We start from the raw sequence: 12,634 nt of genomic DNA, 5'->3' as shown, positions 1-12,634 counted from the left end.
CGAACAGTTCGATGATGTTTACAGCAGCATGGACTATCAGCTCGGAGACCATGGCTGCGGTTACCCTTGACGCTGCATCACAGACGGGGGCGCCTGCGATGGTGTACTCAACGACGAACCTGGGTGCACAAATGGCAAAACGTCACTTTTTCGGATGAATCCAGGTTCTGTTTACAGCATCATGATGGTCGCATCCGTGTTTGGCGGCATCGCGGTGAACGCACATTGGAAGCGTGTATTGGTCATCGCTATACTGGCGTATCATCCGGTGGGATGGCATGGGGTGCCATTGGTTACACGTCTCGGTCATCTCTTGTTCACATTGATGGCACTTTGAACAGTGGACGTTACATTTCAGATGTGTTACGACCCGTGGCTCTACCCTTCATTCGATCCCGGTGAAACCCTACATTTCAGCAGGATAATGCACGACCGCATGTTGCAGGTCCTGTACGGGCCTTTCTGGATACAGAAAATGTTCGGCTGCTGTCCTGGCCAGCACATTCACCAGATCTCTCACCAATTGAAAACGTCTGGTCAATGGAGGCCGAGCAACTGGCTCGTCACAATACGCCAGTCACTACTCTCGATGAACTGTGGTATCGTGTTGAAGCTGCATGGGCATCTGTACCTGTACACGCCATCCGGGCTCTGTTTGACTCAACGCCCAGGTGTATCAAGGCCATTATTACGGCCAGAGGTAGTTGTTCTGGGTACTGATTTCTCAGGATTTGTGCACCCAAATTGCGTGAAAATGTAATCACATGTCAGTTCTAGTATAATATATTTATTTGTCCAATGAATACCCGTTTATCATCTGCATTTCTTCTTGCTGTAGCAATTTTAATGGCCAGTAGTGTATATACGTTGATAGTTGTCATAAAGTTAAAAAAATACAAGGTTTAAGAAAATACAGTTTCTTCTCTTCGTAATTTCAGATTTATCGTTTCAGTGCGACGAATATTTCGCTGATTCTTACCTTTGCGATCGATTGCACAAAAGTTGTCAGAAGCCATTGTCCAGCAAGAACTGACAGACAGTTCAGCTAAACATTCATTCTTCTTTAGAACATTCATGTTAAGAATCTTGAGCTCGGAATATCGCGGCAAGTCGAGAGTTGCAACCTGTAAAAACCCGCAAAACATTTTTCAGAAGAAGGAAAGTTATCTACATCAGTGTACCATAAGGCGGATGAAGTGCAGTTAAACATATCGTTCTGCTAAATAAAAAAGAATATATGGAAAGAACAGTACATGGTAAGGCAAGCTAGAACATGTTTCAGAGTACTAGTTTTCAAGAACGAGAGCTGTAATAAGCAGCGATTTAAGAAACACTGTGCCACATGATAGTATCTATTTAATGTCTCTGAAAGCTACTTTAATGTCACAAGAGATAGTAAAAAAAAAAAAAAAAAAAAAAAAAAAAGGTCTAGCGCCCCTTATCGTTAACTCACATTTCGCAATTTTATTGGAGAAAAACATTTTTAAAACTTCACAAAAAATGGCTCTGAGCACTATGGGACTTAACTTCTGAGGTCATCAGTCCCCTAAAACTTAGAACTACTTAAATCTAACTAATCTAAGGACATCACACACATCCATGCCCGAGGCAGGATTCGAACCTGCGACCGTAGCGGTCGCGCGGTTCCAGACGGTAGCGCCTAGAACCGCTCGGCCACTCTGACCGGCTTTAAAACTTCACAGAGTGACACTCAAGCATGACTTTTTCACCATATTTCTGCGATACTCATTTCCATTGAGAGTAGCTTAAACGATTAGAGAATCAAATCGCTTGTGCACAGATGATTGGCATAGATAAAATAGCATGGCGATTTTGGAGCCACCAGTGGCGAAGTCTACATGGAGTCTCCATCACATCAGCCCGTACATATTGTTATTTACGTGCTGTTGGCATCTGCTGTGTTATGGAACCCTATGGGCCTGGATGTACTGCAGTAGGGTCTAAAGCCTAGGATTCAGCACTCTAGCTGTACAAGTTGAGCGAACAATATTGAGCCGTGCTCACTCCGAACTATGCGTTTTCTTGAACTTGGCTGTCTATCTGTGTTTGGTTTCCCGCCATTGTTGCGGTTATGCCGTAGTTATTCCTCCTTCTACGTGTAGCAGCACCGATGTGTATCGATATTTGCACCGTGTACCATCTTTGGTCTTGTGCATATAGTTTCTAGCTAGGGGGTCTGCAGGTAGTCGGTCGTTGGTGCGGACCAGGGAGGATATCTCCATGCGATGCAGTCGGCTGGGTCCGCTGGCGGTCCCTGTGTAGTGTCGGAGCGTGTGTGGAGCCGTCTAATCGCTACGAGCTTCGTGTCTCACCGACCCAGGACGTCAAAGTTGAGTGGTGTGTTAAGTACTCAAGCCACGTCCGTTATGTTGTGTCGTTCGTTTCGGTGGTTCGCTGTTGGGGAACTCTTCCTGTGAGCAACACCGAGTGTTTGTACTGGTGAAATCGACCCGCCATGCAGTGGAATTAACTATATTGGTTCACTAGAATTCAAGTGCAGCAACGGAATTTTCTGCCTTGTGGCCGTTAGTGTTCTGGTTACCTGCCCTGGCCACTGACGTTAATTCAGGCAGTGTTCCTTTTTGGTGATGTTAACTATATTACCTTATTTCAAATTCAAGTGTACCAGCGGAATTTTCTGCCTTGTGGCCGTTAGTGTTCCGATTACCTGCCCTGGTCACTAATGTAATTTCAGGCAGCGTCATTTCCTCACCTGTTGTCACTGTCCAACATGGTGTGTAGTTGTGTGTAGTTCTGGCAGCTTAATACATATTTCATTGTAGATAATCACGTCTGTAACAGTTTGGTCTTTGAGTTTTTACGTACCGATTGGTGGAAAGCAAGTCGTTTGGTCGGTCGGTCTGTGACTGTCTCTTGGTTGGGTTACCGACAGATCAAGGGTAGTTGGGCCCACCACCTGTCTCACCTAAGTGAACGTTAATGTTTCGACGGCACCCCCCCCCCCCCCCCCCCTGGAGGCGTCTGAGTGCCGTTGTCTATACTGTCCTTTTCATGGGTGTTTAATGGTCTATTGGTAATCTATTATAGCCAATGCCTTAAAAGAAAATTTTTTATTGTGATTTATGTAAATCAATTTATGTAAATCAATTGTGGGACTTCAGCCGTTTAAAACCTTATTCTTAAATTTAGTTATTTTCGTTGTGTTGCTTTTTCATTTAGTGTGCGTTTGGCCATTGAAAACTTAAAGGTTACGGTATTTTTGAATTTTTAGTAAATCAACTGCGGGCCTTCAGCCACTTAAAGCCATTTCTCAGAGTTTCCCCTTAAGCGAAAACACTGTCGCGTTCTGCCTTGAAAGATTATGGTAATATATTTTAAAATTTTGAAATTTAATTGTGGCCTCCAGCTGTATTGCACCTTGTATATGTTTGTTCTATCCACTTTTGCCTTGAGGCTTTCCGTATATATATATATATATATATATATATATATATATATATATATATATATATATATATATATATATATATATGCGGAAAGCCTCAATATATATATATAATTTATGTGCAGTTTTAACTGCATGTCTTCAGTCACTTGAAATTTATCTTGTTGCTTTTTCAGATTCCTTGTTTGGAGGCCTTCAGCCGTGAGAGAATTGGATTTTGAAACTCGTAGTTGTAAAGGTTCGCCTATGTGTTATTAAATTACAATAAATTACAAGTTTGAAGTGAAACCGATCGACACCTTATTTGGCCCTTCCCACAACCCTGTTCACCTGTTTTGCCCAGCGGGTTTAGCGGGCGTCTCAAATATGTGTGTTTTCTTGGGAGCCAGTCATGTGAGGCCACTAATATCTTTGCATGTCATTGAGTATAGCCCTCCAAACGTAGCGACATTCTGTATACAATATTATCCACCCAACAAGCAAAAAAGTAAATTGCGAGCGACTGCCACTGCAACTCTCAATAGGCGTTCCCTCTTACCAGACCGGTCTGGCCATCCTTCAGAGGGGATGCGGCAGGCCCGTCGATGCAGACGGAGTGTACGGCGCCGCTCAGCTCCAGCGGCCTCTCCAGCAACGCCACCGCCACGGCTGGCCCACTTCCGGTCTCTCTCTGGGAGCCCGGTTGCAGCAGCACCCGTGAGATCTGTGAGCAGGAACGGTGGCCTCACTTAGTGGGCTCGCACGGCTGTTCAGCATATCCTCAGCACCAGTACTTCGAAACTATACTGAAGCGCCAAAGAAACTGCATAATCAAATACAGAGATATGTAAACAGGCAGAATAGGCGCTGGGGTCAACAACTCCTATATGAGAGAACAATTGGCTGGCGCAATTGTTAGATCGGTTACTGGGCTGATACAATGACAGGTTATCAATGTTTAAGCGAGTCTGAACGTGGTGTTATAGTCGCCGCACGAGCGATGAGACACAGCATTTCCGAGATTGCTATGAAATGGGGATTTTACCGTACAACCATTTCACGAGTGTACCGTAAACATCAGGAATCCGGTAAAACATCAAATCTCCGATATCGCTGCAGCCGGAAAAATATCCTGCAAGAACGGGACCAACGACCACTGAAGAGACACGTTGAAAGTGACAGAAGTGCAACCCTTCCGCAAATTGCTGCAGATTTCAGTGTTGGGCCATCAACAAGTTCAAGATGGTTCAAATGGCTCTGAGCTCTATGGGACTTAACATCTGAGGTCATCAGTCCCCTAGAACTTAGAACTACTTAAACCTAACTAACCCGAGAACATCACACACATCCATGCCCAAGGCAGGATTCGAACCTGCGACCGCGTCGAGAAGTGACAGATGTTTCACAGTCTTCGTGCGATTAGTTTCTTAGAGGAAAACCAGGAGTGTTATAACTTGAACGCACCTTGTATATTTTAACCGTGTTACCCAACATGCTCTTCAGGATGTTCGGTAACTACTTTGACCATCAAGACGACCAGACCTGCCCCCATGGAGTATGTATGACACACAATGCAGTGATCGTTTGCTCTAGTTCACATTACTGGCAACATCCGTTAAGCAAGGTGACTACAGGTGGAAATAGTGAGACTGTGTACCACTGTCTCCAATAAGAATATTCAAGGACTCTACAATCGTCTCTATGTATGATTTTAGGACTCTACTGTTTCTACAGGAAGCTACGAATTAAGTTACATTTTTTGTCGAACACAATCTATCATAGGTGTCTAATATAATAATGTGCAGCTTCATTCATTAGGAACAATACTTCAGGGTGATGGTTCTTTTGTGACTTGTATTATGAGGCTAACAAACAATCACGCTATTGTAGTGCCTGAAAGATGAAGTTCTGTCTATGTATCGACATTATTATCAGCACTAGGACTTCTTGCATAAGAAGATGCGTTTGGAAGACAATGAAAGTTTGATAAGCAGCATGATCCCTGGTTTTGTCAGTTTGTGCTACTGAACGGTTGTCAACACAATGGCTATCCGATGGACCCGTGTACATGTAGGCTAATCCTCTAGGCCTTCAGAAGTCCACTGAGTCAATCGTGCGTCCTTGGGCTCATACTGAAAGACAGTGTCATCTGGTGTGATGACCTGTGCAAATGATAACAATCCAAAGGCAATTTCTAACACAGGAAACGCATAAAGCTTTGAAATTTATCCTGTTTAGTAAAGTGGAGTCGTTCAAAGACTAACTCGATTCGTGAATTTGGTGTCTCACTACTGGTGACTTTGTCTATTCATTTCATAAACAGACATCTCAAAATTAGCACACCCACCAATAGTAAACACAGGCAAACACCTACATGGAATAATCCAACGTAAACGCAGTTCTGCACACACATAATATAAATATTTTGAGATGTGGTGCTACAGAACAATGCTGAAAATTAGATGGGTAGATTAGCTAACTTAACTGAATTGAGGAACAAATAACTTTATTTCATAACTTCACCATAAGAAGGAATCATTTGAAAGGACACATTCTGGGGCACCAAAAAATAGTTAATATGGTAATAGAAGGTAAAAATTGTAAATGTAGACCAAGCTTGACTACAGTAAATAGGTTCAAATGGGCGTGGGAAGTTTTTCAAAAAAAAGTAGAAAGGCGGAGGAAAGTTCTGTTGTTTAGTAGTAGCCATCGAAGAATTGTGGGCCAGATAGTGCAGGAAAAATTAGGTGACATGTACTAGATCACAAGTTTTTTCAAGCTCAGTGCATATCTTAACCAGGTGATAGAGGATGTTGGCTCATTGTGCAAGGGTTTTACAAAGCAGGATCATGTTGTGATAATGGATGGAGTGGGAAACAGTATTCATGGGGATCAGGGATACAATATTGATAAAAATAGCATCTGCAACGAACCATACAAATATTGGCTTGGTTCCTGCTTTTATGCAGTATGATCGGCCCCAATTGAACAGCTCTATCATGAGGGCCAATATGGAGCTAACTCAGCTGTTTCAGGTGGCTGCTTTGTCAGGCATAGGTTTGTTTCCTGTTTATGGTATTTGTACGTGGGCCTTCACAAGACATGACCTGTATCTCAATAGGAAAGGGAAAAGTAAACTGACTGGGGTGATAGCAAAATCTTTGAGGGGGAGCACTAAAACTCATGTAAGTACCTCTTTTTCAGGCCAAGATCAATGTCCAATGATTCAACATTGAATGAAATTAAGTTTAATGAGAGACAGACAGGTACTAGAATTAAAATATCACAAGATTCTCATAAAAGTACAGTGAAAAATAATGCTAGTATGTCATAAGATTCTCAGAAAACCACAATGAAAAATAATGTTAGTGTACTGCTTCAGAATATCAGGGGATTAAAAGGAAAGTAGATGAGCTTCTGGTTTGTTTAGAAGATTTAGAAAATGAGGGTAGAATAGATGTACTATGCCTATCTGAACATCATGTAGTCACAGATATGGAAAATCTAAATGTAGGTGGATATAAGCTTTCAATACATGTAAGTAGAGACACTATGGAGAGAAGGCGAGTTGCCATATGTATTAAAATATATCATTGTGTGAAAAATTTAAAAACTAAAACGTTTAGTGCAGAGCAACATATAGAAGCATGTGCATGTGAGCTTAAACTAAATAATGGTGCTTTTGTAATTGTAGCTGTGTATAGGTCCCCATAAGTAAATTTTCAACTGTTTTTGAAAAACTTGGATTCTTTGTTGTGCTATTTGTCAGACAGAGAGAAGCAAATTATTGACTGTGGGGATTTCAATGTAGATTTTCTGAAAGAATCCAATAGAAAGCTTGATCTTGAAGTATTACTTGGTTCTTTGAAATTGACATCAGGTATTGATTTTCCTACTCAGGTGGTACAGGAGAGCAGCACCTGATAGATAATATTTTTATACACCAAGATGAATTTAATCAAATAAAATTTTTTTCTGTTAAGAATGATCTGTCTGATTATGACGCACAGCTAGTTACAGTATATGACGTAGCTCCATATAGTAGTGCAAAACAGTCCTCCAAAATATTGCAACCAATTAATTACTTAACAATCAAAAATTTTAGGGGAAGTCTGCAACAGTTAGACTGGGATGAGGTGTGTAGAGAACCTGATGCTAGTTTAAAATTCAACCTATTTCATGATACCTTTGTGAATATATTTGAAAACAGTTTTCCCAAAAAAAAACAGTGAAATTTAGTTGTAAGACACCATCCAAAAAGCCATAGCTTACAAAAGGAATAAAAATATCTTGTAAACAGAAAAGGAAAAACATATCTTATAGCAACAAGGAGTAATGATCCAGAAACAGTGAAACATTATAAAAACTACAGCACCATATTAAGAAAAGTTACTAAGAACTCCAGAAGTTAGTGCATTATGTCTGAGATTAGAATGTCTGATAATAAAATTAAAACAATTTGGAATATTGTTAAAATGGAAACAGGGCAACTGAGAGCACAGGGAGATTGTATTTCTATGAAATTCAATGAAAAGTTTGTTAACAAAAATTCAAAACTTTTTAACAATTGTTTTTAAGTGTTGTAAAGAAAATGGGATCCAGCTATTCATTAGAAAGTGCAAGGCAGTATATGGAAAAGGCAATACGTATGCAATTTGATAAATCTGAAATTCAACCCATCTCTGCTACTGAAATTAAGAAAATAATAAATTCACTCAAATGTAAAACCTCACTTGGAATTGATGTCATTTCCAACAGAGTACTAAAGGCTTGTTCCCAACAGACAAGTAGGATTCTCAGCCACATATATAGCAGCCCACTGAAACAGGACATTTTTCCAGATTAACTGAAATATGCTATTTTTAAACCATAGCATCCATTGCATAAAAAGGGGGATAGGTCTGATGCTAACAAATACTGACATCTTTATCCAAAATTATTGAAAAAGTAGATATATTTAAGATTAGCATCACATATTTATAGAAATGAAACACTACCAAAATGTCAATTTGATTTTCAGAAACGCTTTTCAACAGAAAATTCTATATATGCTTTCACTGATCAAATGTTAAATGCTCTAAATGACTGAACATCGCCCACTGAGATGTTTGTGTCCTCTCAAAGGTTTTTGACGGTGTGAGTCATGAAATTCTTCTAGAAAAGCTTAAGTATTGTGGTATGAGTGGGGCAGTGCACAAGTGGTTAATTCATATTTTACTGGAATAATGCAGAAGGTTGAAATTAACAGTACAGATAGTCTGCAACAATCAACAGAGCCCTCTAACTAGACAGAGATCAAATATGGTATCCCACATGGTTCAGTCTTGGGTCTCTTATTGTTCAATATACTATATTAATAACTTGCCACTCTGCATTCATAAAGATGCAAAGCTAGTTTTTTTTTTTTTTTTTGCTGATGATGCAAGTATAGAATCACTCCCATCAAACAAGAATCAGCTGAGGAAATTGTAAATAATGTGTTCAGAAAATTATTAGGTAGTTCTCTGAAAATGGACTCTCACTAAATTTTGAGAAAACACACTATATGCAGTTCTGTACAGTAGATGGCATAACACCATTGATAAATATAGATTTTGCACAGAAGTCTGTTGCCAAGGCAGAATATTCAAAATTTCTGGGTGTGTGCATTGATGAGAAATTGAATTGGAAAAAACACATTGATGATCTGCTGAAACAATTAGGTTCAGTTACTTACGCTTTTAGGGTTATTGCAAATTTTGGTGATAAACACATATGTAAATTAGCCTACTATGCCTAATTTGATTCACTGCTTTCATATGACATCATATATTGGGGTAATTTATCATTAACAGAAGAAGTATTCATTGCACAAAAGTGTGTAATCAGAATAATAGCTGGAACCCACCAAAGATCACCTTGCAGACATTTATTTAAGGGACTTGGGATATTCACAGTACCATCGCAGTACATATATTCACTTATGAAATCGGTTATTAATAACCCATTCCAATTCAAAAATAATAGTAAAGTCCATAGCTACAACACTAGAAGAAAGGATGATCTGCACTATTCTGGGTTAAATCTCACTTGGGCACAGAAAGGGGTGAATTATGCTGCCACAAAAATTTTTGGTCTTTTGCCAAATAGTATTAAAAGTCTGACGGATAGACAACAAACATTTAAAAACAAATTAAAAGAATTTTTGAATGACCACTTCTTCTACTCAATAGATGAATTTTTAGATATGAAGTAGTAACTATAGTAAAAAAATTATTATATCGTGTAAAGAAAACTTACTTTAAACTTTACATTGCACAACATTACGAAATGTCGCGTTCATGGTCTATGGAATAAGTATTAATGCAATGTAAAGTAGTTATGCAGAGATAGTTATGCACAAGATAGATTAGCATTGAGAGCTGCATCAAACCAATCTTTGGAATGAGGAACACAACAAACAGCAACATATTGTTAATAGGTATGTAAATGATTAGAGCTGCCATCATCTGTGATGGATAGGACAGGCACGTCAGTGTATAAAACGTTGTCCGGTTGATCAAGTCTGACCGCATGACGAGAGGAGCGCTGTAAAGTGCGTCAAGCATACTGTAACCCCTCCACATCAGCGCCTGCCCTCCAGGCATGAGTGACAGACTCACTACTATACACTGTGTCACCAAACACCACTGCTTGGAGAATAGCAACAGCAGGACTACAGAATAACCTATGAGCTTAGAAGGCTGATGTTAGCGTCACAACACGGCCGGCTGCCTTTCGAGTGTTGCATTGGAAGCATGGATTGCCGACGAGAGGCGCCGCATCATTTTCAACGATTAATTTCCGTTCTGCACCAGCTCAGATGACCATTGTCGGCAAGTTTGGTGGCGCCGATGGAAGAGGACACAATCCACCAATAGCTTGGAGACACACTGGTGTTATCCTACAATCATTGTGTAAGGAGGCATTGGGTATTACTTCAGTTCACCTCTTGTAGTGATTCAAGAAGTCTGGCGTCGCAGGTGTATGCCACAGGCACCTACAGGTTCATTTTACGTCTCGTGAGACAGTATCCTGGCAATTGACAACAATCCGAGGTCATCTTTCAACAGGACAACGCTGTCCTCGAACGAAGTATATCTCTTTGAGCTGCCTGTGTGTTGTTGAGGTACCCACTTGACCAGAGAGATCACTCGATTTGTCTCCAACAGAATACGTGTGGGAGGAGCACGAACGTCAGAATCGCCGTTTTACTAATATCCAGTATATCTAGGTCCATTTATAACAGATGTGGACCCTTACCTGAGAGGAGGATATAATGGCTGTATTACAGTCTGCCCAAACAAATCAGTGCATGCATCCAGGCAAAAGGGAATTCTGTGTCTTACTGAGAAGGGACCATCAGTGTGTTCGTACAGCTAATGTTGTTGTTCATTTAACTTGATGTTGTAATGACTGAAATAACACAACACAACCTCTCTCAATTTGCTTCCTCCACTTCTCCTAAGCAAGTAAACATTTTTGTCACTGAGTGTAGATAAGGATATTTTTATTTTACAAGCCACAGCAATAATGTAGTATCGAGACAAACATTTGACTGAGAAATGTAGTTCAACTGGGAACGAAAACATGCAAGACTTTGTTAACTACTTATTAGAATGAATCACGTAGGATGATCCTTTCTCGCTGTCTGATATCAGTGTCAGATTCTGAGATGGAAAAAAATTACATTGTCCTGTGACTGTTCACAGAACTGAAAGATTGATTTAGTAGTGGAGATACCAAGTAAGAATCACCTTTCTAATCTGTACATCAGCTTCTTCCGCATCAAAATCTCTTGTTTTCTTGCCCGCGGTTATTCGCAGTGTTGAGACGTCTCGCACGGTCCTTGAAGTTTCGTCCCAGAAGCAGGCAGCGTCTGCGAATGAATTCGTACAAATGAAAAATTGTAGTTTCTCTACCTCCCGCACCGCAGCGCTGTCATTCGTCCCAATTTCGCACAACTGTGATGAAAGAAATTTTAATTACCAAGCCCCATGATGAAGCTTTTAGAAATATTGTTATTCACGTAATTATTTTCCGCTTTGCGCTCAAATTTACTTCTAGTTACACACTTCGTAAACTGGTTTATGATTGATTATTTGATGTAGAAATTTTTCTGGTGTCATCAGTACCAAACGTTGAATTTCAGTAGTTGATAACAGAAAGTCACAAAGATCCTGTTGCAATATATTCATTCATACAGACGTTCGAGGCTTTCCATCGTAGGAGAACATCTGCAACAACAAAACAAATACGTATACAACTTCCTCGCAGATGAGATCTGTCCATTGCACCGGGGCGTTAAACCGGAACCTTGCTTTTCGCAGGCGTTGCACTTACTGAGCCAGCTTACTGAGCTATAGCGACCCGCCCTCACAGTTTTACTTCCGCCAGTATGTCTACCTTCCAAACGACGCAGCAGCTCTCTTACGCCCGATTCGCACTGGGGCACTGGTGACGGTCGCCAGTGATGGTCACCGGTGACTGTGATGAACACACTCGGATCACTCGTGTCCGACACCGCAAATATTGCCAACTAATTAGTTAGTAAAATGGACTCGTACAGGGGTAGCAGCTTAATTTCGCCAGCCTTTTGTGGTTCGAAAAATAAGGTATTAAATTTGTAGAAAAACACATAGAACTTACCAATTTTTTCTTATCCATGCTCTTCTTATTAAAATCAGGCACAAACTTCGTTATACACTACTGGCCATTAAAATTGCTACTCCAAGAAGAAATTCAGATGATAAACGGGTATTCATAGGACAAACATATTATACTAGAACTGACATGTGGTAACATTTTCACGCAGTTTGGGTGCATAGATCCTGAGAAATCAGTACCCAGAACAACCACCTCTGGCCGTAATAACGGCCTTGATACGCCTGGGCATTGAGTCAAACAGAGCTTGGATGGCGTGTACAGGCGCAGCTGTCCATGCAGCATCAACACGATACCACAGCTCATCAAGAGTATGGACATGCGTATTGTGACGAGCCATTTGCTCGGCCACCATTCACCAGAAGTTTTAAATTGGTGAGAGATCTGGAGAATGAGCTGGCCAGGGCAGCAATTGAACATTTTCTGTATCCAGAAAGGTCCATACAGGACCTGCAATATGCGGTCGTGCATTATCCTGCTGAAATGTAGGGTTTCGCAGGGATAGAATGAAGGGTAGAGCCACGGGTCGTAACACATCTGAAATGT

General features: G+C 40.6%; 1 protein-coding gene across 1 annotated transcript in view; it reads right to left on the bottom strand.

Moving 5' to 3' along the window:
• Positions 1-11,423, bottom strand: part of LOC126161572 (transmembrane protease serine 9-like) — a 32,724-nt gene extending 21,301 nt beyond the window's left edge. Inside the window, exons 1-4 of the mRNA XM_049917553.1 lie at positions 11,414-11,423; positions 11,182-11,303; positions 3,966-4,130; positions 980-1,124 (exon numbers count right to left, since the gene is read on the bottom strand). Coding sequence (XP_049773510.1) covers positions 980-1,124; positions 3,966-4,130; positions 11,182-11,303; positions 11,414-11,423 — 442 coding nt within the window. The remainder of the gene's footprint in view (positions 1-979; positions 1,125-3,965; positions 4,131-11,181; positions 11,304-11,413) is intronic.
• Positions 11,424-12,634: the final 1,211 nt, after the last annotated feature.

This window comes from Schistocerca cancellata, chromosome 1 (assembly GCF_023864275.1).
Source record: "Schistocerca cancellata isolate TAMUIC-IGC-003103 chromosome 1, iqSchCanc2.1, whole genome shotgun sequence".
NCBI classification, from domain to species: domain Eukaryota; kingdom Metazoa; phylum Arthropoda; class Insecta; order Orthoptera; family Acrididae; genus Schistocerca; species Schistocerca cancellata.
Note: the sequence above shows the minus strand (reverse complement) of the source record. Positions and strands in the feature narration are given on the sequence as shown.